Source organism: Leguminivora glycinivorella, chromosome 1 (assembly GCF_023078275.1).
Source record: "Leguminivora glycinivorella isolate SPB_JAAS2020 chromosome 1, LegGlyc_1.1, whole genome shotgun sequence".
Taxonomy (NCBI): Eukaryota; Metazoa; Arthropoda; class Insecta; order Lepidoptera; family Tortricidae; genus Leguminivora; species Leguminivora glycinivorella.
The window spans coordinates 20,489,338-20,514,541 of NC_062971.1; the positions used below are offsets into that span (position 1 = coordinate 20,489,338).

Sequence of the window (25,204 nt, forward strand, 5' to 3'; positions counted from 1 at the left end):
CTTTGGGTAACGACCTTCCAAAGACGTTCATCAGGGCTGCTTTGAAAAGCTTTTATTACAATAAAATTATTCACTTAAAAAGATCATTTCTGTGGTAACTTTGGAAACTCCTTTCAGTAGATGCCTACGAAATAATTAAACCGATTAATATTTATGATATATGTATATATGTATATACCAGTCTGGAGCAGTCGTTAGTGACTCAGCCAACTAAGCAGATTATCCGAATGTTCCAATACCAGTAAGGGCATTTATTTGTGTGATGAACACAGATATTTTCCTAAGTCATGGATGATTTCTATGTATTTATCTATATAAGTATACATATCATATGTTTATTATCGCCTTGCACCCATAGTACAAACTTTGTTTAGTTTGGGGCTAGGATGATCTGTGTAGGGTGTCCCCTAATATTTATTTATTTATCTACCTCTATAATATATACCATAAAGAAGCGCTGGTAGCCTAGCTGTAAACTAAGTACGTGCGACTTTCGTTCCGGAGGTCGCGGGTTCGAACCCCGGCTCGCACCAATGAGTTTTTCGGAATTTATGTGTGAAATGTCATTTGATATTTGCCAGTCGCTTTTCGGTGAAGGAAAACATCGTGAGGAAACCGGACTAATTCCAATAAGGTCTAGTTACCCTTCGGGTTGGAAGGTGGCAGTCGCTTTCGTAAAAACTAGTGCCTACGCCAAATCTTGGGGTAAGTTGTCAAAGCGGAGCAGGCTCCTATGAGCCGTGGCAAATGCCGGGATAACGCAAGGAGGAAGTTGATAATATATACCGTATATGCTTGGAATAAGAATTTGACAGCGTCAGTATCTTTATCCAATTTGCGAGCAAACAAGGGCTCCGCCCGCACCCCGCACAGAGTTGTTAATGTTATTCCTTTAGGTCTCGTATCATCGACCTTGGGCCGACTGTTGGGCTCAAGGACCGACAACACCTTGGTTTATGTCAGTGATTCAATAAAAGAAATAATTCAAATAATCTAATATGATATAAGGTCTTAATAAAACAATTGAGAACTAATTCCAATGTAAGTATTTATTTTTTCGATGATGTGTTTATTAGTTAAACTATTTTTACATTCCTTATAAAATTACACTAATAACAGTCACAAAATGGTTTAATTACAGAGTACTTAGATTAGTGATGGGGCAATGTTTACATGGACACAATTCTAAAGTAAATAATTAATATGTTTGTACTTGAATTTCCATACGAGAAGGGTTGATACGGTTGTGGTACAATAAATAACAGAATTTATGTTAAAAAATCAGATGAAAACATATAATTGCAATCGAAGCACGAGAACCCTTATATATTGGAAAACTGCATATATGTATGTACATTGTACATAATTTATTTCAATTAACAAATTATTTTGTTGAAATCATGAATCATAATTTTATTATGAAGATATAATTAAGTACCAAACTGCATGTCAGAAAACGATTTATTTAGAAAGTAGAATGTCAAAAGACAGCATAGTATTGTTGTCACTCTGTCCAGAGACGATTTTGCGCAGCCTTGCTGCATCGCTGCTGGATGTTCACCTGAGAAAAAAGTAGTTAAAAATAAGAAAAATCAAAAATAAGTACATATAATTATGTTTTTTTTTTAATTATATTACATAGGTATAAGATAAGTCAATATTACGACTTCATAGAGGATATGGTTGAAACAATATAACTGCGATCGCTCATAATTTGCAGCACTAAAGTTAACATTACATTGTGAAGGGTTAATTAGGTTAATGCTTATGTTTTGTTACAAGGGTACCCGCAAAAAAATCTTATGAAGTGACGTCCACACCAATTTGAATTTAAGTGAGCGTCAGAATGGCGGGTGTACATCAAGCAATCCTGGTGTCGTATACGTCAGGAGTTAGTGCTAGCAATGTGCCAAATGTGCGCCAAAATTTGAGCAATGTGCTCTTTGAACTCCAGAGATATTTAAGAAATTAATGACACCCGCCATTCTGACGTCAGGTTGGCGGGTGTACTTCCAGTTCTAGCTAATGACTGCTTACTCGAGGGTGAAAGTACTGCCTAAGGTTAGTGCTCGCAATGTGCTTCCACATGTATGAAACACACACTAATTCAGAGAGCCGTTGAAGAGTAATATGGAATTGAATAAATATATCTATAAGTATCACTTTTTTGTGAAAAGCGCCTGAATGTTAATGCTGCATTGCAGGTAATGAACATTGCTATTTTATTTCAGCAGGCGTTATAGACATCTTTATTCAATCCCATATTACTCTTCAACGGCTCTCTGAATTAGTGTGTGTTTCATACATGTGGAAGCACATTGCGAGCACTAACCTTAGGCAGTACTTTCACCCTCAAGTTAGCAGCCATTAGCTAGAACTGGAAGTACACCCGCCAACCTGACGTCAGAATGGCGGGTGTCATTAATTTCTTAAATATCTCTGGAGTTCAAAGAGCACATTGCTCGAATTTTGGCGCACATTTGGCACATTGCTAGCACTAACTCCTGACGTATACCACACCAGGATTGCTTGATGTACACCCGCCATTCTGACGCTCACGAATTTAACACTCATTTAAGTACCTAGTTTTCATAAATAGTTATTTGTTATACAAGGGAGCAAAGTTGTATTTTAACCGAGTGTGGAATTGCAACACGAATTAGCGAATGGATTCTAGGGTTGAACTACGAGCTAGCGAATGGATCCTATGGTTGGTTCAACCACGAGCGAAGCGAGTGGTTCGAAAATAGAATCCTGAGCGAAGCGAGTAGTTCAAAAATAGAATCCTTAGCGTAGAGAGTGTTTCAATACACACGAGGTAAAATAACTTTGCATCCCGTGTGTAACACATAACTTTTCACCTCACTAAAGCGAAACACGCAATAAAAACAACTGGAACATAATTGCACAGAAATAAGTCAATTTGTTTTTATTACAATTTCCACGATGCACCCACCGACACCACAAAAGTTTCAAATTAAGAATCAAGAGGAAAAATCTATTTGGGTGCGTTCCGTTTTACGCGTTTTGAGATTGCAATTTTACTTAAGGTGCGTTCTGAATAAGTACAGTGGAAAAGTCAAAAATACAATTTCTTGTACGATTTCAAGTGTTTTATGGTAAAATCATGTTATAAAATTGTTTGAATTTAATGTTTTTAGTCGGATACAATTCGATATGAAATTATTTTTACGTTCACATCACATGATTTGTTAAGACAATTTAAGCACAGGGAGAAAATTGTCCTGTCTGGGACATGCCTTTACAAGAAATTATATTTAAAAAAGTAACTACTGACACGTTCGGATTTCAAATATTCTTTGCACTCTTGTGGATAAAATGCGATTTTGCTATCTGTTTTTAAAGAATAAAAAAGTCCTTTCCGAGCTAGTGAGGTGAAAAAATATGTGTGTCTTAGTACGTACATTACCTACAATAAGTATGCCTCTTTATGCCAAAACCCTGTATTTGTAAAACCGTATTAACAGTAGGTACGGAAGGCTGAGCCTGAAAATACCTTAGTTAAATATTCATAACTTGACCCGAGCAAGACAAGCGTGGTGGATTAGATAATCCCCCGGATAATTCTTAGGCTGTCCAGAGGGTCTTGCAAGGCCGAGTAACAAGAATTTTCAAATTTGGATTCGGGTTTCTAGAGTGAGACTAAATTATGTTGACAACAATTTGATACTAAAATTTGGACAATTGTGTCAATTGTACATATTAAATAACCTTTTCGCAGTTTTATGGTAGTAAAACAGTTGACGCCTTAGCTCTGACTCAATATTGATTCAAATAAAAACTATTTAAGTTGTCCTCAAAAACTTGCAATGTAGAAAATTGTATAAACACATCCATTTAATAAATGAAATAATTGCCGAAATATTTAGTTTTGTTCAAATTGTAGTCATATTGATATTGGCTGTTTAGACTAATTGCCCAATTTGTAAACCACACCCAGTACCCTGGGAAATAACACAATTGCTTTCATTTTTATTGTGAGCACATGACTTAAATATACTTTTTCGTTTTACTTCATTAGATAGAGTTCATTAAGAGTATTTAAGTAGGTTTTATATGGCAAAAAAATTACACAAACCCATAGGTATGATAGAACCGCAATGACGACGCCATGAATCAGTTTAAAAAGTATTCGTCGAGGAAAGAAAAATTACTTATTTTGCTAACTAGGATATGGTGTGGTGTTCACACATTTTTTTTTAACTTAGGTATAATAATCCTAGAAATCAACGCCATACATCTTCCGATAAAATCGAAAGCTATAAGAGAATATTACCCACTCAAGTGAAATTATAGACACGAGCATGATATTTCAAGACATTCACCTAATTGAAGCTTAGTCGAATATTTTTTATTGCTGCATAACCTATTCTAAGCGAAACAAAACGAATACCTTCTATTGTAACCTGTTGTAACAAATATCATGATTATGTCGCCGCGACATAGACGACCCGTCCTTAGGTCAGGAATATTAATTAGAAAAAGATGTGTGATCTGGATGTCAGCGAGCTTACTGTCACGCGAACGAAAACTTTTAGGATAATATCAAATAGGAGCGATGCACGTTTTTCTCATTACATTGAAATGTTCAGCCCTTTTAACGAAATTGATTAAACGGGAAACGAACGTTTTGGTAGATTTGTTAAAAAAAAAAAAAACGAGCAGTTAGTAACATTACATAGGTATATTATATACCGAGAATATGTTTGAGGTAATGATATGGCTATTTTATATTGCTTTTTGTTAAAATTGCCCCGAGCGATAGTGTAGGTCTACGGTTTAACTCGATTTGATTTTTATATATATCCATAATAGATGTTCTCCTCTACATGTAGCGATTTCCAACCAATTTTGGTAAAATTTGTGACAAGATTCTTTTAAATAAATATTATAGGACATTCTTACACAGGAACGACTGAGTCCCACGGTAAGCTCAAGAACTTGTGTGGTGGGTACTCGACAACGAGGCTTTAATAGCAAATACTTATATACATAGAAAACATCCATGGCTCAGGAACTATGGCTCCGAACTCGGGACCGAGGCTTAGCAGGCTAGGTCAGACCGGTCGTCAGTCGTGTCGTCGGTCTGGTTGTTTTGTCAATCCCGTTTTTGTACATTTTTGATAATATAATTTGGAAGTTATCATTAAGGAATTTATATGGCGCTAAAGACCATCGTCACCATCGTGACTTAACTGTAATAATATCATTAATAACATTGCTTAGCATATTGCGAAGGTCTACAGCTCAAAGGGCCACTAGTTATTATTATACCTAAAACCATAATATGAGACAATATTGACATTAATTCGCTCACCTCCGCACATGCCATTTTCTATTAGGTATATCTTGCTCGGGATAATATTTCAGGACCAGTGAAATGAGTATAAGTTAAAGTAAACACACGCCAGCAAATATATTATATCTAACAATTTAATATCTACTAATATAATCTGAACTATAATATCATATTTTTAAATTTCGGCAAGGAAATGTCCCAAATACATCGTTAGTAAAGCCCTTCACCTGACGTTTAATTTGATTTAGTGTTAGAGCATGAATTTGGCTTTTAAAGGTCCGAAAAATTCGGAAAAAAGCAGCAGTATTCGAATTGTCCTAAGGGTTAGCAATGTGTCTCGCCGCTACGTAGATTAACACGTCTTTTTCTAGTTGTATTAATGATGTAAGGATGGGTAGTATGCCTCTGCAGGAGACAAGGAGACAATACGAGTCAAATATTAATGTTTTATTATATTTTTATCGAATTACCAGGCAAAACATGGACTCGATTGGAGGCAGGAGGCGCGTTGTTCTGCCCGCACGTGTAGAGCCCCCCATCGGCGCCCCTGGCTTTCTGCTCTAGCAGGCGACTCGTGCTCTTTATGTCTTTCTCGGTAATCAAGGAGAATAGATCCCGCAGATTCACCAGACAAAACATGGACTCGAGTGGAGGCAGGAGGCGCGTTGTTCGGCCCGCGCGTGTCCATACACTTTTGCAGCTCACTATACACTGCACAGGCACCCCTGTCCCGCCGCACCAGCAGGCGGCTCGTATTACCACATGAATTTCTCAGTGACCAGGGGAATCCCGGAGACTCACCAGACAAAACATGAACTCGAGTGGATGCAGGAGGCGCGTTGTTTGGCCCGCACGTGTAGAGCCCCGCATCCGCGCCTCTCGCCCGCTGGACCAGCAGGCGACTTGTGCTTTTCATTCCTTTCTCGGTGACCAAGGAGATGCCGCCTCGAGCAGAGTCGAAGTTTATGACCTGTGAAAAAAATATTATGTATTGAAGGCATTCCTCGTGTAACTTACATTAATGATCAACCACTGTTAAATATGAAAAATAGTCGTCTTAATATTAACAAAAATAATATTGGAGTTGTAGGTGTAACAATTTTCACAAATCTTGTTAAAAAAAAAAGGAATTGAATTACCATTTCTCCTGATTGAACTATTTATTTTAATGAACTGCTAGCTATTGAAAATCATAACAAAAGATATGTGAATAAAATGAAACGACAAAATTGGAACGACTTAGTTTTAAAAAGTGCTTTTACGTACACGTCATTCACGTTCCTTTAACCTGAAAAACTACAACGTATATATATCTCTCTCTCTTAATTTATCTACAAATCTGAACAGTACTATACGTATGTTAACAACTCATTTATATGTAGAGTTTTTCATCATTTTAAGAATACTATTTGTTAAATAGAGACTTTCTACTAAAGTATTTTTTAGTACTATTGTTGAAACTGCTTCTGCTAAATAATATTTCATAGCAATGTAGTCTACCATTTGCACTAATAATTATTTTATTTTTCTGAAAGCGTACCTTACTTACATTTAAAAACAAAAAGAGAAATGTGTTTGCCCCGTGCCAAGCGTGTCGTGAGTTGGAAAAGCCGATTTTAAAATCTCGTTTCGTAATTTCAAAAAGTATTTCTATCTAAGAAATATAATCTTGTTTTGGCAACCACACGAAACCTCATATTTTATAAACGTCTGAAGTTTGAAAGTAGCGTACTTACTTACTTAGTACTTTAACTGAAATTAGGGTTAAGTACCCACTAAACTTTTAATTTTGTAATATTACCTAGTAAATCTTAGTAAATAGGTACCTACAATAATTTGATTTACCAATAGTAGTGTATTAGTATTACGAATTATTAGTATTATGCACGTGGCATAAAATAAAAATAATTATTAATTAGAAATGTAGCGCAAAGTTACTGCAGTTCACCAAAAGAAAGACATACATTGTGTATTTTAGTGCGATGAAGGAATTTGTAACACGTGTCGATTTAAAACACTCCCTTTGTTAGTGTTTAATTTATCGTCACACATTTAAAATTTCTCCCTTTCATTATTATTTATTTTATACAGGTATTGTTAAAGTTTAGACTAGGGTTTTCTAGATATATATCTACTCACAACATAAAAATTACACACCACTTTTAGCACACTTACTGCTTTCAGGATTTCACAATTGAAGTTATAAACGCAATGAAGCAAAGAATTTAGAGTTTCCAGTCCTTCCGAGAGTTACATTACAGTCGCGTTAAAAGCAGAATTTATGGCCTAATCATCGTCAAGGGAACGCCCTGTTGAAATATATTCACAAGCTGCCCTGCATCGTATAACTAAATAGATGATGTTCCGATCTCTATTACATTTTATTTGGTTTACTTATAAAATAAATAAGCTTAAGGTCTGGAGTCTAAATCGACTGGTGGGTAAATTCAACTAAACAATGTTTTAACTAAAAACTAGCGTGTTAACTAGAGTGCCATACGAGTCTACTGGACATATCGAGACGCCCCCTTGTACCATACAGATGTAGAAAAAAGCACATACATTAGGAGTTATATACTAGTATATACATTACATGTACACATGTAATCAGTGGCTTTTCAGTGAAGGAAAACATCGTGGCAAAACCGGACTAATCCCAATAAAACCTAGGTTACCCTTAGAGTTGAAAGGTCAGGTAATAGTCTCTTTCATAAAAACTAGTGCCTACGCCAAGTCTTGAGATTAGCTGTCAAAGTGGACCCCAGGCTCCCACAAGCCGAGGCGAATGCCGGGATAACGCAAAGAGGACGATGAATAATGTCAATAAAGCAAATGAATATTAATCCTAATTCATTAAATTCAGTTCACAATTCATGCATGGCTTTAATAGGCTTCAAAGTTGGCAAGACGTATTATTATAAATGTCAACGTCAGGTAACCGCAGAGATATCATTAAATGAAACGATAGCTCTAGCAGGAGGAGTTGGATTGTTTGTTATTAAGGTCCATCGAGTTCGTGGTCTTCTCTCTCTGTTACTGAGCGTAAGCGCAAGCGAGATGGATGCACGTAATCGAGACCGCGGATATGATGTTTTTGAATTATCATGTTTGTGTTTGATAAGAAAACAACTGAGTTTTTCTTACTTAATATTGTAAAGATTTGAAGCATTTTTAGGGTTCCGTAGTCAACTAGGAACCCTTATAGTTTCGCCATGTCTGTCTGTCCGTCCGTCCGTCCGTCCGTCCGCGGATAATCTCAGTAACCTTTAGCACTAGAAAGCTGAAATTTGGTACCAATATGTATATCAATCACGCCAACAAAGTGCAAAAATAAAAACCGGCCAAGAGCCGAGCGTGTCGGGCCACGCTCAGTGTAGGGTTCCGTAGTTTTCCTTATTTTTCTCAAAAACTACTGAACCTATCAAGTTCAAAACAATTTTCCTGGAAAGTCTTTATTATGTTCTACTTTTGTGATTTTTTTCATATTTTTGAACGTATGGTTCAAAAGTTAGAGGGGGGGGACGCACTTTTTTTCCTTTAGGAGCGATTATTTCCGAAAGTATTAATATTATCAAAAAACGATTTTACTAAACCCTTATTCAGTTTTGAAAATACCTATCCAACAATATATCACACGTTGGGGTTGGAATGAAAAAAAATCATTTGCCCCACTTTACATGTAGGGGGAAACTACCCACTAATAAAACATTTTTTTTCATTTTTTATCATTTTTGCACTTTGTCGGCGTGATTGATATACATATTGGTACCAAATTTCAGCTTTCTAGTGCTAACGGTTACTGGAATGAAAAAAATCAGAGATTATCCGCGGACGGACGGACGGACGGACGGACGGACGGACGGACGGACGGACGGACGGACGGACGGACGGACGGACGGACGGACAGACAGACAGACATGGCGAAACTATAAGGGTTCCTAGTTGACTACGGAACCCTAAAAATGGAAAAAAATGTTTTGTTAGGGTACCCCCCCACATGTAAAGTGGGGGCTGATATTTTTTTTCATTCCAACCCCAACGTGTGATATATTGTTGGATAGGTATTTAAAAATGAGTAAGGGTTTACTAAGATCGTTTTTTGATAATATTAATATTTTCGGAAATAATCGGTCCTAAAGGAAAAAAAAAAGTGCGTCCAACCCCTCTAACTTTTGAACCATATTATGTTTAAAAAATATGAAAAAAATCACAAAAGTAGAACTTTATAAAGACTTTCTAGGAAAATTATTTTGAACTTGATAAATTCAGTAGTTTTTGAAAAAAATACGGAAAGCTACGGAACCCTACACTGAGCGTGGCCCGACACGCTCTTGGCCGGTTTTTATTTATTAGTTCAATCTTTTTTGTACAATATCACATTTTCTACCAGTTAATATTAGGAATTTCAGCAGTTAATATTAGGAATCGCTGAAATGCCTTGATAACGACGTTACGAAAGCTAGTTTTTAGATATCTATACCACAACACGACAAATCCCTTGAAATGTTCACTCATACATCTGTCTGTTCGTCTGCCACTGACAATTTTCTCTGAAAATGCTGGACCGAAATACTTGAAATTTGGTATACCATACCATATTACTTATGTCAAATGTAAGGACCCAAAGACGGGCACATATGAGGAACGTCATCAAAATGAGTGAAGCGAAAGAGGTTTGTCGGGATTGTAGCAAATAGCAAATAGAAGAATACGTGATCTGTACCTACCCCTCTGGGAAACTGACGAGTTTACTGAGCTATTAGTGACGAATTTCAATTTATAAGAATTATTTGTTACATTATCCCGGCATTTGCCACGGCTCATGGGAGCCTGGGTCCACTTTGACAACTAATACCAAGATTTGGAGTAGGCACCAGTTTTTACGAAAGCGACTGCCATGTGACCTTCCATCCCGAAGGGTAAACTAGAACTTATTGGAATTAGTCCGGTTTCCTCACGATGTTTTCCTTCACCGAAAAGCGACTGGCAAATATCAAACGACATTTCGCACATAAATTCCTAAAAACTCATTGGTGCGAGCCGGGGTTCGAACCCGTGACCTCCGGAACGCAAGTTGCACGTACCTTACCGCTGGACTACCAGCGCTTGTTACAATTATTTGTTACACTGTGATATATTATTGAGCTAATTATGTAAATTTCTCTAACGATATTTTATTGAATAACAGCCATTAAATCCACTCTCTTTGTGTTGAGGATAACACACAGTTATAATTTTGTTTGATCATAATCAACGAGAAAGGGCGATGACATTTAAAAGTTTAAGCAATTTAATTTATACAGCGTAGTCAAGTTTTGTTTTAATATAGCAAGTTATACCGTAAACGAGTTAAGATTAAGTCCCCTCAGTTTCAAAGTGATATTTCTCAGAACCACCTACGACGGGAGTAGGTAGGGACATTGGTTTAGTTCAGTACATGTTTGTATATGTTAACGTATTCAAGACTATTAGAGTAAGTCTGTGAGTTAGCTGGAAGCCTGAGAGTGGTCGCTAAAGTCTACAAAGATCAAAGTACATATAATAATGGTACAAGAGAACATTTTATAATGGTATTAAAGTACCATATTAATTCTTTATTTATTAAACACGTTGTAAAATGAAGTTTTCTTCCCTATAGATTATAAGTTTTTATCAGATTGGAAGACACACGAATCATCATATTATCCCTCGGGTGGGGTAAGATGAAGATGTCTTGCGTCTAATTGCAGATAAACTCTAGAAATTTAAATTTAGACCCCTACCTACGTCTTCCTCCTCTTAAAATAAGTACTTATGGTTCGTCGTAATCCTTACCGTATGTGCGTAGTGGTTGGTAGTGGTCATATACCGATGGCCCCTTTCAAATGTTTTATGTACATTTTCACATAGTTTTTTTTCGTCTTTGAAATAGATAATTGAGTTTTTTTCCTTTTGCTTACGGCAAGCCTTTTCCTTTCTTTTTCATTTTTAATTTGCAACTGCCCCTGAACGCCATCCTATACTCAATTTCACCTTCAGCTTGTAAAAACCGTTAACGTTCATGCGTTGTCTACTTTGATGTAGAGTGCGTGACCCCATTTTAATCCACGTCTCCGTCTTATACACTTTTCCCCTAATTTTCTCTGACCCATATAAGGGGACTGGACAATGAACCTATAAAACTGTTTTAAAATCAATTTTAGTCGGGCTAGGGGATCTTCGGTGTATAATAATATAATGTGGTTCATGACTGTATACTGTTGTGGGATGCGTAGTGATATCTCCCACGGGTTCCACTTACTTGCAGTAGGTATAGCTCCAGGCGTAGAAAGCAAACAAGCAGGATACGTTTTGAAGCTTTATTCTTCAGCACACACATGCGTAAGCGAACAGTTTAAATTTACAGAAGGGGAAATGCAAGATAGGCAAAGCAAAAGCACTTAAAACTATAAAGCGCGAGCGAGTGCACAAAGGAATGTGATTGGAATGCGACCGAGCAGCGCGGTGGCGTGCGCTGTGCGTCAGAGAGGCAGATAGACTGGTGAGCGCGGCGCGCGGGGGAACATGCGCGGGCGCAGGGCGGCCGGTCGGGAACCGGTCACGCCGCGACGTTATCAGCTGTGTGCAGTCGCTCCGCGCGCTAAACTATCTACTAATAACAAGAATCTGTTTGTCCGCTTCAACATACAAAATATGTGACATTAACATTTTATTTTCCATAATTCATAGTTCAGATTAATTTTTTCATAGTAATGAATAAAAGGTTAAAAGGGTAAAATTCATTAAATGCTAATCAACAATTAAAATTACTGTACATAATCGTTAATTGAATAATTAGGATATAAAATAAATTCATTTGACATAATTAAATTCATTGTAAATAAATAAAATTAAAATGATTTGATATAAATAATTAATTTCAATTGATTGATGAATTAAATTGTAAAAAAGTAAAACTATAAAATGTAAAACAATAAAAACATTAAAATTAATAAAAATACATAAAATTTGTGGCAGAACGCCCACATCACCCCCCTCCAGAGACCTGCTAAGGGCGATAATAGTCAAGGAAACGTACTACACGACGGGAACGCGTACGCTTGACGACATCTTCCTCATTCAAAGCTGAACTGGTGGTGGTTGTTTTATGTGAGTTGTTCTGTGTTTTATGTGTAGTGTGAGTGGTGTGTGTGTCGTGAAGTATGTAGGCTGGCTTTATCCGGTCTACAGATACCGTCACAGACTTACCATTAATGAGTAAGGTATACACCTTCGGTTCTCTCTACAGAACCTCATAGGGTCCCGTGTACGCTGGTTTTAGCGACTTGCATAGGGTATCGTCCCTCAGAAACACATGCGAAGACGTTGCCAGGTCATTAAAAATAAAAGTACGACGCTGACCTACATGACGGGATGCTGGCGTCGGATGCAGGTTCCTTGTGAACGTGCGAAGCCGAGACAAGTAGTCCGTCACATCTGGTAATGGATCAGCACCTGGGTTGAAAAATTCACCAGGCATACGCAAGGGCTGACCGTAGACCAGCTCCGCAGAAGTTGCTTGGAGATCCTAGTTAAACGCGTTCCTCATGCCCAACAACACCAACGGGAGTGATTCAACCCAGGTGGAGGGCGTGACACGTGATGGCAGATTTCAAATGGCGGTGCATACGCTCCACTATGCCATTGCACGCTGGGTGATAAGCGGTGGTACGCTTATGTACAAACCCTGCCAGCTCGGACAGCTTCTTGAAAAGCGCAGACTCGAACTGACGCCCTCTGTCGGTGACAATATCCACCGGGCACCCGAAGCGAGCTATCCAGCCATGCAGCAGAGCATGTGCGACGGTATCGGCAGACATGTCCTGTATTGGGATTGCCTCAGGCCATCTCGTAAAACGGTCAATGGCAGTGAGGCAGTACCTAAAACCTTGGCAAAGTGGAAGTGGCCCAATTAGGTCAATGTGGATATTCAAGAACCTGCCCTTAGGGACGTCAAACGATGACAGTGGTGTGGAGACATGCCGAGTGACCTTCGAACGCTGGCAAGCCAGACAGTTCCGGGTCCATTCGCGACAGTCTCTTCTCACCCCAGGCCAGACGTACCTGTCTGCCACGAGCTTCACAGACGCGTTCGCCCCTGGATGGCTAAAGGAATGCAGGCTTTCAAAGACCTGACGCCTCAACTCTGCTGAGGTGTTTAGCGAGGAGTCACCAATGTGGGATGCGTAGTGATATCTCCCACGGGTTCCACTTACTTGCAGTAGGTATAGCTCCAGGCGTAGAAAGCAAACAAGCAGGATACGTTTTGAAGCTTTATTCTTGAGCACACACATGCGTAAGCGAACAGTTTAAATTTACAGAAGGGGAAATGAAAGATAGGCAAAGCAAAAGCACTTAAAACTATAAAGCGCGAGCGAGTGCACAAAGGAATGTGATTGGAATGCGACCGAGCAGCGCGGTGGCGTGCGCTGTGCGTCAGAGAGGCAGATAGACTGGTGAGCGCGGCGCGCGGGGGAACATGCGCGGGCGCAGGGCGGCCGGTCGGGAACCGGTCACGCCGCGACGTTATCAGCTGTGTGCAGTCGCTCCGCGCGCTAAACTATCTACTAATAACAAGAATCTGTTTGTCCGCTTCAACATACAAAATATGTGACATTAACATTCTATTTTCCATAATTCATAGTTCAGATTAATTTTTTCATAGTAATGAATAAAAGGTTAAAAGGGTAAAATTCATTAAATGCTAATCAACAATTAAAATTACTGTACATAATCGTTAATTGAATAATTAGGATATAAAATAAATTCATTTGACATAATTAAATTCATTGTAAATAAATAAAATTAAAATGATTTGATATAAATAATTAATTTCAATTGATTGATGAATTAAATTGTAAAAAAGTAAAACTATAAAATGTAAAACAATAAAAACATTAAAATTAATAAAAATACATAAAATCTGTGGCAGAACGCCCACACTGTGTTGACCAAAATGGCGCAAGATGGTATTTAAAAGTAGGTGTAGCTACTTTTGAAGAAGCTCTACTAGAACACCTAGACCAAAAGTCCCTTCAACGAAAGCTCGACCTAAGCCGCCCTACGCATACACAATTACACATGCAACTGGGCTGTACTGCGCACAGTGCGACCGGATATTTAAAACCAAGTTCGGTTTCGCGAATCATATAACGGCTCAGCCACGACATTGGTCTAAGCGCGACAGCGGTGAGCGGCATCCATACATTGGAGCGAGACACAGCGATGGGACTTTTCATTCGCACGTATGGCTGCCGCTCACCGCTATCGCGCTTAGACCAATGTCGTGGCTGGGCTGTAAGTGCTCAAGAGGAAACGTAAAGGTCGCCGTTGTCGGATACGACACAGAGGACTTCATAATATTCTTTGTTGACGTAGACGTTTAGAGTGACACATTTATAAATAATATTTATAAAAATACCTGTTCTGCGTGAGTCCAAGTAATTGAAGTGGGGGGTTCGGGAGTATGTCGCACAGTACACGTCAGGTTGATGGTGGAACCAGCTTGGATAAACAGCTCGGCGCCACTTGAAATCATTGTTTCAGGCTCTGTGCAAAAAAAAATGCAAATCGTAACAATTTCTGCAAAAAGTATAATTGAACGGATTGATATTTATGTCTATTAAATGACGGATTTATACTTAAACATTCAATATATATTTTAACGTAAATAATACAATTACTTCGGGAATCTGAATTTAACATTTCATAGAAATACGTTAATTACAAGTGAGCTGAAAGCATTGTACCAAATAATCTTTGAAATTATTTCAGAAATCTGTTATCGACATAATGTATTGTTTAAGTTACTCTATGCTTTATCAGTGTACTTGTACTGTTCATTCGAGTGGGGAACATTTTAATCCATAACCTATTGGCACTTAAAACTCATATTAAAGACGTCATCTTTGACATTTACCTTTGACATGCATCCGACATCGAATCGGATTAAATGAAAGCGCTCTCTTACTCGAGTCTTACCGACAATGTTAAGGAAGACAGCATGGCCGATAGGTGGCGTGGTCGAGATCTGGCACTCATACTGGCCGGAGTCTCGCCGCTGCGGGGAGCGGATGCGCAGCGCCCACTCCTCGGAGCGCGGCTTGTGCTGCGCCTCGAACCGCTGGTCCGATGTGTACGTGTAGCGACCTACCGTCAGCAGGTGGATGTCGCGATGACGCACCCATGACACCTGTGAAAATTACGTTACCCAACTATATAGGGCCTCCAGATTACCAGCCAGCTTAGCTGAGATCACAATCGCCATCGCTTCAACGAGAGGCTTTGGTACGTGTATTACCTTGTTGCGTTTCGATCGCTACAGAGCCTAAGCGATCGTTACCTCGTCTAGCATGGAAGGTCGCCAGGTGATCTGGCAAGTTATGTAATTATTCGAGACTTACTTCTTTAATTAATCTGACAGGCTTATGTGTGAATAATGAATATAGGCATTGGTCCCACCGCGAGCTAGTAAACTATGAGCAGTCGGCTATAAAAACGAACAAAAGATAATCACTCCCATGTAAATAAAATAGACACGGCGATGTTTATAGTTACTCACCCAGTGGTGAACTATCAATGTCGCCGTCTCTCTTTTATTATCGCGGTGGGACCACTGCCTTAAGAACAATGTACACTAGTTAGATAGAGAGTTTCATACTCGTTAAAATTTTCAGCTCCAAAAGTAAAGCGGTGCGCATTTCTCTTTAAATTGAAACTTCCCGACTTTATAACGATTCTAAAATGAATTTAGTTTTATATATGTAAGTAAATGGAAAACTTAATTCGCTTAACACCAGCAATACATATAATGATAATACCGTACACTTCATTGTCCAAATGGGTGGAATGCTAGTTTGCCACCGACTATACTTGGTGGGTAATAAAAAAAACTGATGACTATTCTCTCCGCTCTCCGCTATAATCCATTAAAAAAAACTGAAATCCGGAATTAAATAAATCAATTGAAATAATTGATAAATAAGTATTCAAAATCGATCAGGTAGAACCGTAAAGAAATGTCTTGTCAGAAAAATACCCATTACACCATGGGTTTCATTTGGGATTCTATAAAATGGGACGTGATGAGGCATTTTACTGGTCTACGTGCTATCAATGGTGATGCTTAAGTGCGCACTTCCCTGAAACGATCGCTATGGGAGAAGGTAAACGTAAAATATATATTAAGTACTGGTTCTAGTTTGAGCTTCCTTAACAGGCAACACCCTTATAGATTAAGCGCATTTAGATAAGACGTCGGAAAAATCGGCTTTTGCTGATTTTTCACTATTCGTAAAATTAATTTAGCATTTCCTAGAAGTATACTTATTCTTATTCTTATTATTTTCCTAGAAGTATACGTATTTCGCTCTTTAGCGATAAGACCGCCTGTTATTTACCTTTGTTCGTGTTGCTTCCTTATTTTGTATTGTTGTATGTATTTTATCAAGGTGTGCAATAAAGAGTATTTGTATTGTATTTTATTGTAAGTATAATTATTATAAAGCCACGTATTCATGGTAAACATTTGTTGAGCATCAGTTGATCAATTGTGTTGATCAACTAGCACAATCAATTTTGTGCTAGTTGATCAACAAAATAAGAGTCAGTAGCAAAATAAACGACAAAAATATTCGTCACCCATTTTTATAGAAAAGTTGCAGAACTATCCGCGATGCTTTTGATCACTAAGCGGAAACACGGCAACATGCAGTCAGCAACTCTGCAACATGCACTGTTGCCAGAAGCTCTGCAACCGGTTGATACAACAACGTTGCTCAACAAATGAATACGAGGCTTAATAGTATCTCCTTAAAGAGTTATTTTTCTCAAGCAAATTCTTAGAATACCAATCATGTTAAAAATAAATATAAAACCTATTTACCAAAAATATACTCAATAAGTAAGTGCGCGCATATTAGTAAAAAGTACGACGAGCATAGTTATTAATCATAATTGCAGATACATGCAGAAATAATCGTTGCAAACGAGGAAGCAACGCGCCCCGCTTGAGATGACAGACGTCAGACAAGAAAATAACAACAAATAATAATACTTACTGAGTAATATTATATCTGGATATCGTGTTTATAAAGTGCATTTAGCATTCAAGGGGCGTGCTTGTGATATATATAGTTTGCACGTGTTCCGAAGTTATACAACCTTCCTTGGAATCAACAGAATCAACAGAACTTCACAAGCGGTTCTCTTACCTCAAAGAACCCTTGCAGCAGCAGCGCAGCACACAGCGGGCGGCCCAGGCCCTATTCTCCGTTCTCTTAGCCTGGGCCCGCGACGGGGAATCTTTATTTTTTGTTTTTATACATTATTTGTCCTTTTAAGCCTTTAGTTATAAGTATTGTGTAGTTTTTTATGTATTTTAATTTTAAATAGTTTATTTTTCTTTTTAAGACTAGTTTGCTGATGCCTATTTCTATCCTTCCTAACTCCGCTCCATCCACTGCATCTTCAGAAATCATCCGTTGTCCCGAATGTACAGAGCCCAAGTTTTTTAAAGGATCTAGAGGTCTGAATATTCATATAACTAAAAAACATAGAAAATCAGCTAGTCAACCAACACCTAGACCTACGTCATCTCAGCCCAACGTCGAACCCATCCCGGATCTCCAGGCTCCTAACTCAAATATACCATTTTGGAAGACCCTAACTAATTTAAAAAACACTTGCCCTGTTTTAAAACGCGTACCGCGTGGAGCGCGTGTGTCGGTAGCTAAATTTCTTAGTGAGACTATCAAATTAATTATTTCAACCAATTCCATTCACAGTTGGGAAAATATTTTAACTTTTACCTTTAAAGTGCTCCACATCAAACCTGATGATAGTACACATTCTAAATCGCTTACAAAAATAATCAAACAAAATTGTTGCCGCGATGTTTCACTTTGCCCTGCTGGCGATAGTTATAAACGTCTTAGTAATAATTTATTCAAAAAAGTTGAAACTAAAATCTCTGATGGTGACATTAAAGGAGCCGCCCGCCTCTTGTTTTCTGATGATGCAGTGGCACCGGCCAATTCGGAAACCCTCGCAGCTCTCGCCGCTAAACATCCACCTTCAGACCCGAACCTTCATCTTCCAGATCCCCCTCAAGCCAACCATCCCGCTCTGACCGCCTCCGCCGAGGATGTTCTCGGAGCCATACTATCATTTCCCAATGGCTCTGCAGGAGGCCTTGACGGTTTGTCTCCACAGCATCTCAAAGACCTCCTGTACTGTGGTTGCGGTGACACAAAGGAAAATCTCTTGAAGGACTTGACGGCCCTTGTAAACATCATGTTGGCTGGTCAAGTCCCTCCAGAGATTACAGACATCCTTTATGGCGCCAACCTATGCGCCTTGACTAAAAAAGACGGCGGCATTCGGCCCATTGCGGTTGGCTCCACTCTGCGTCGACTCGCAGCCAAGATAGCATGCCGCGCTATACTTAAGGACCTTGCCTCCGAACTGCAGCCTATACAGCTCGGTTTCGGCTCCAAGAGCGGCTGCGAAGCTGCTGTCCACGCTGTACGGACATATGTAGAGCGCCAAGCAGGAGATGTTATTCTGAAGGTGGATGTCTCCAATGCTTTTAATTCAGTAGACAGGGGCGCCTTGTTGACACAAATAAAGGATAAAATTCCATCTACTTATAACTTTCTCTGGCAGTGCTACAGTTCCCCCTCTAAATTGTTCTACCAAACTGACCCTTTGTTTTCTTCCGTAGGTTGTCAACAAGGCGACCCTCTCGGTCCAGCAATATTCAGTCTCGCCATTCATCCCATAATTAAAAATCTAAATTCTAAATTGAACATATGGTACCTAGATGACGGCACCCTCGGTGGTGAAGCAATTTCAGTTCTTGATGATTTAGAAAAATTAAAAACTGACTTAAAAAACATTGGCTTATCCCTCAACTTTTCGAAATGCGAACTCTTTGTTTCAGAGACTTGTCCAAACAAAGAGCAAGTATTTGAACAGTTCGAACAAGTAGCTCCTGGAATAAAAACTATTAACAAAGAAACGCTTCACCTCCTTGGTTGCCCCATCATGGACCAATCATTTAATAATTTCATAGACACAAAAATCGAAAATTTTAAAGCATCTACACATCGTCTGGCTCAAATTAACATACATTCGGCATATTGCATCATAAAACACTGTTTATTTGTACCAAAATTTACATACATCCTCCGTGGTTCACACCTCTGGAAACACCCTTCTTTGATCTCAAATTTGGATAACTTAGTTTTGGAAACTCTCACCACCATCTTCAATATATCCTTTGGCGAAAGAACATGGACCCAGGCTAGCCTACCCATCAGGTTGGGCGGCTTGGGCATCCGAAAAATTTCTAGTGTGGCGCTGCCTGCTTTCTTGGCTTCGGTACACGGTGCTCAAATCCTCATCGGGAAAATTTTAGCCCCTTCCATTGGGGTCCTGGAGGCTGCGCACTGTACCGAGGCCAAGAATGTTTGGCAGCTAACATGCCCCAACACAGACCCGCCTGTCAACCCATGTTCGCAGAGGCAATGGGACGAACCTCTCTGTCGTCTAACAAGGGACCGCCTTCTAGAGACGGCTCTTGATTCGACAGATCGGGCTCGCCTCCTCGCTACTGCGGAATGGGAGTCGGGTCTGTGGCTGCAGACACTACCATCCATCACAATAGGTACATTGCTGGACAATACCACATTCCGGTTGGCTACCTGCCTCAGAATAGGGGCATCAACAAATGTGCCCCATCGGTGTCAGTGCGGAGTTATGGTGGATAATCTTGGCCACCACGGCCTTTCATGCAGCCGAAGTGCTGGGAGAATTCCTCGCCACGCCAGCCTCAACGATGTCATCCGGAGGGCCCTTGTTAGTGCAAAAGTGCCGGCCGTCCTCGAACCCAATGGACTGGCCAGGGTTGACGGCAAGAGGCCTGACGGAATGACGCTGGTGCCTTGGAGTATGGGTCGGCCGCTTGTCTGGGATGCTACTTGTGTAGATACCCTGGCGCCGTCCCATGTTCCAGGCACCAAAGTTGGTGCTGGGGCGGCTGCATCATTGGCTGAAGACCTCAAGCGTCGCAAGTATGTCACCCTCGGCAGTAGTTACATATTTGCAGCGTTTGGGGTCGAAACCATGGGGCCGTGGGGGCCAAGTGCGCGTTGCCTCTACAAGGAGCTATCTAAGCGCCTTATAGACGCTTCTGGTGACCAGAGGGCTGGTCAATACCTTGCTCAGCGGATCAGCATTGCTATCCAGCGGGGCAATGCGGCCAGCCTTCTGGGCACCTTACCCAACGAGCAAGACCTGGGCCAAATATTTTATTTATAAGTTTTATTGTAAGTTTTAATTTAAGTGTTTATTGTATTATTTTTATGTTGTTTATAAATAAATGACATAAGTAAGTTCGGAATTGCTTTTGAATAGGTATATCAAAGAAACATTTTAAAAGAGACATACAAAATAATCTTGAACAGGTTCAACCTGATTTAAATAAAATGATCAATGCAATAGGAGGGAAGTCAACCCACTTGATCGAAATTCCCAAAGTACATTACCGGTTGCTCTCCAACGCCTGATTGACATCCTGAGTGGTGTTTGTAAAGACAAACAATTGTTTGGAATTGTACGGGAATTGTCATAATATTTATCAATCTAACACAAAAGCTCTTTTCATGTAAAAACATTAAAATAAATGTCAAGGATATGATAAAATAAAAATAATCTTGTCACAAGATTAGGGTGCCATTACTTTTATAAGGATTTTATTTCGTTTACGTATTAAGATGAAAGGGAACGACCGCCCCAAAACTAGTTTTTCACAATTTTCACTAAATATTGATATTTTTTGATAAATTTTTAAACGGTATTTATTCTGTCGTTGCTGTGATCATTAGTTATTGGTTTTTTACAGAATTTAGCTAATAACTTAAATTATAATTGAAAATTGGAGAACTCAAATAAGTACCTTAGCTATCTTTGAGTAATTATGTTAACTAGAGAGGGCACCTCAACTTGATTTTGTGTAACAACACTTAGAGCCGATCGGCACAAACGCGCTTAGTCTGTGCCGAACGGCTGTGGTAGATTGACGTATCGCAATGAAAAATATTTCGTCTAAATAATGCCCTCATGTGTAGTGAGGTATTGTACAAACTGCTCAGGAAAATCTAACAAAAGCCAAGGAGTGACTTTTCATACGTAGGTTTACTGCATTTTTGTTTAAACACGCTTACTTTAAAAAAAATGTATCAATATAAACTCATGCCGAAGCGCCATATAGCGGCGGCCATGTTTCGTTGAAAACAAAGAGTAAAAACCGGCCAAGAGCGTGTCGGGCCACGCTCAGTGTAGGGTTCCGTAGTTTTCCGTATTTTTCTCAAAAACTACTTAACCTATCAAGTTTAAAACAATTTTCCTAGAAAGTCTTTATAAAGTTCTACTTTTGTGATTTTTTCATATTTTTTAAACATATGGTTCAAAAGTTAGAGGGGGGGGACGCACTTTTTTTTTCCTTTAGGAGCGATTATTTCCGAAAATATTAATATTATCAAAAAACGATCTTAGTAAACCCTTACTCATTTTTAAATACCTATCCAACAATATATCACACGTTGGGGTTGGAATAAAAAAAAATATCAGCCCCCACTTTACATGTAGGGGGGGTACCCTAATAAAACATTTTTTCCATTTTTTATTTTTGCACTTTGTTGGCGTGATTAATATACATGTTGGTACCAAATTTCAGCTTTCTAGTGCTTACGGTTACTGAGATTATCCGCGGACGGACGGACGGACGGACGGACGGACGGACAGACAGACATGGCGAAACTATAAGGGTTCCTAGTTGACTACGGAACCCTAAAAATGCAACAAAAGCAGACGTGACTATATCGCAAGTTAGTTCAAGTTTCCTCATCATACATTATATTAATATATATTTATCGACGCAAAAAAGGTTATTTAATTATTATTGTCAGAATTGCACAGTTTTCCGACATGTCGGTCTATAACAGATTCTCAATACGCGTGTCGAATTTCATGTGAGTATGTAAATGTAAGTGCAGTACCTAACCTGCCTGAATGAATTTGGGTAGGTAGACGATCAAGCAAATTATGAGAGTATAAAAAACGCGCGAAATTCAAATTTTCTATGGAACGATAAACCCGCGCCCATACATACATGGATGTAGATAAATTTATGTATGCGACTATACATAATTAGGCATTAAAACACTCATGTTATCTTATTAACACAACAAAAACAACACTCATGTTTATTAATGCCTACCATTATGCAAATGTCACATAAATGACTAATATCCAGTTGCGGCTACGTGTACACATGTACGCTCAGTCCGTATGCAGTTTTATATGTAAACATTTAAAAAAATTGGGACTCACAGAGTTGTTAAGAAAAAGTTAAATCGCTGTCAGTTTTGCAATGATAATTAAGCATGGAATTTCAATAAAAACATCGTTTTTGTTTTAATTATGTGAATTATACTAAGCTATATAATCTAAATTCAGAACGTGAAAAAAGTTTAGTTTTAAATACAGATTTCAAGCTTGATTGTCGTTACAAAACTAACAGCGATTTATGTTTTCTGTTAACAACTCACGCTAATTGAGAGTCATACATTAAAAAAATGCCCATGTAAAGCCATGTCACTTCTATACTACGACTTCTAATCTATGCACTCTATGCAGGGCTCATCATCGCGACCGAAAGGTCGTAAGCACCGAGTAAAATCGTAGCGCTTGCGACGTTACGGAAGCAGGCCATTGGTTCACTCCCCGCCCCCTCGCCCCGCCTTCAGCTTACAGGCTGTGACACGTTCGTTGTTTGCTATAGCTCCTCTATACGAAGTAATAATTACTCAATGTTAGCTATATACCTACATAATATGTAATTTAATATTAATTAAACACCTACGTCAAATTCTGAAATAGTACATTACGATACAAGTGCGTAAAAAAGGAAGTTCGAAACGAGTGACGATAAATTAAAACACGACCGAAGGGAGTGTTTTAAATCGACACGAGTTACGAATTTCCTTTTCGCACGTGTATCGTACGACGTAATTGGGTACGTACTAAAATAGTACATTACGATACAAGTGCGTAAAAAGGAAGTTCGAAACGAGTGGCGATAAATTAAAACACGACCGAAGGGAGTGTTTTAAATCGACACGAGTTACGAATTTCCTTTTCGCACGTGTATCGTACGACGTAATTGGGTACGTACTAAAATAGTACATTACGATACAAGTGCGTAAAAAAGGAAGTTCGAAACGAGTGGCGATAAATTAAAACACGACCGAAGGGAGTGTTTTAAATCGACACGAGTTACGAATTTCCTTTTCGCACGTGTATCGTACGACGTAATTGGGTACGTACTAAAATAGTACATTACGATACAAGTGCGTAAAATAGGAAGTTCGAAACGAGTGGCGATAAATTAAAACACGACCGAAGGGAGTGTTTTAAATCGACACGAGTGTCGATTTAAATCGTGTCGATTTAAAACACTCCCCACGATCGGGTTTTAATTTTATCGCCACCCGTTTTGAACTTATACTCTTTTTCGTACTTGTATCGCGTTTATACTATTCCAAGATTTTGATGCTGAGAAATATTATTTTAAATATATTTTACGTTATATTACCTATAGAAGAATTTTATGTTACAAATTGTTGTGTTTGGATGTTACAATAGTAGGAGAAGCGGGGTAGTTAGGCACAAGGGGCAGTTTTGAACACCCACACTAACTCCTTACCTTAGACGACCGGTCTGGCGCAGTCGGTAGTAACCCTGCCTGCTGCGCCGCGGTCCCGGGTTCGAATCCCGGTAAGGGCATTTATTTGTGTGATAAGCACAGATATTTGTTCCTGAGTCAGGGATGTTTTCTATGTATATAAGTATTTACATATTATATATATCGTTGTCTGAGTACCCACAACACAAGCCTTCTTGAGCTTACCGTGGGTCTCATTCAATCTGTGTAAGAATGTCCTTTAATATTTATTTATTATTTATTTATTTATTTACCTACAAGCTTAAATACACCTGCGGCAACACTCAAACGTGCCTTTGTATGTGTGAGTGACGTACCGGCGGCCGCGCCGCTCGCCAGTCAGCCGTTGCCGCTCAGCGCGTCGAAACGTGTTTTCGCGGTCCCTAAGTAAAAATTTTACGTGTTTCTGATCGAGTGGTGCCGCAAATTTAAAGAGTTTAATGGATGAGCATTATCAAAAGCAGTAAGTATATCTATTCAGTTATCAAGTTGGCTTATTATTTAGAACTAAAACTTCATAGTATATTTTTAATAAATATTTTATTTTAATTTGTCGAATGGGGTACTTTGGTTGGGGCAGTTTTGAACATATCAAAGTGCCCCTTTAGTGTACCTTTCCTAATAACCTTACTGGTAGGTACGTAGGTATCAAGAGCACCACACTTAATTAACCATTAATAAACTTTTTGTAATGTTTAAAAGGCTTATCATTGGTCAGCTAAGTGTGTTGTTCTGAAACGCATGCTGTTAGGGGGGCAGTTTGATATGTATCAAAGTGTCCTATACTAGATATCAAAGTGCCCTGCAGGTGGGGTAGAATTACACAAATACCATTTTTTGTTTAAAAAAATATATCTCTGACTCTGGGTATAAATTTAACAAGAAAACGTAAATTTTGTATACCTTAATAAATATGCTGTCAACTAGGTACAAAAAAAATGTATTTGAAGATCATTTTGGGCTCTAAAATCAATTTTGAAAAAACCGACCAAGAGCGTGTCGGGCCACGCTCAGTGTAGGGTTCCGTAGTTTTCCGTATTTTTCTCAAAAACTACTGAACCTATCAAGTTCAAAATAAT

At 38.9% G+C, this 25,204-nt stretch overlaps 1 protein-coding gene across 1 annotated transcript in view; it reads right to left on the reverse strand.

Annotated features, from left to right (window-relative positions):
• Window positions 1-1,040: 1,040 nt before the first annotated feature.
• Window positions 1,041-25,204, reverse strand: part of LOC125230689 (igLON family member 5-like) — a 42,240-nt gene continuing 18,076 nt past the window's right edge. The window contains exons 4-7 of the mRNA XM_048135947.1: window positions 15,320-15,530; window positions 14,760-14,887; window positions 6,122-6,290; window positions 1,041-1,561 (exon numbers count right to left, since the gene is read on the reverse strand). Of these exons, the coding sequence (XP_047991904.1) occupies window positions 1,431-1,561; window positions 6,122-6,290; window positions 14,760-14,887; window positions 15,320-15,530 (639 nt within the window). The 3' untranslated portion in view covers window positions 1,041-1,430. The remainder of the gene's footprint in view (window positions 1,562-6,121; window positions 6,291-14,759; window positions 14,888-15,319; window positions 15,531-25,204) is intronic.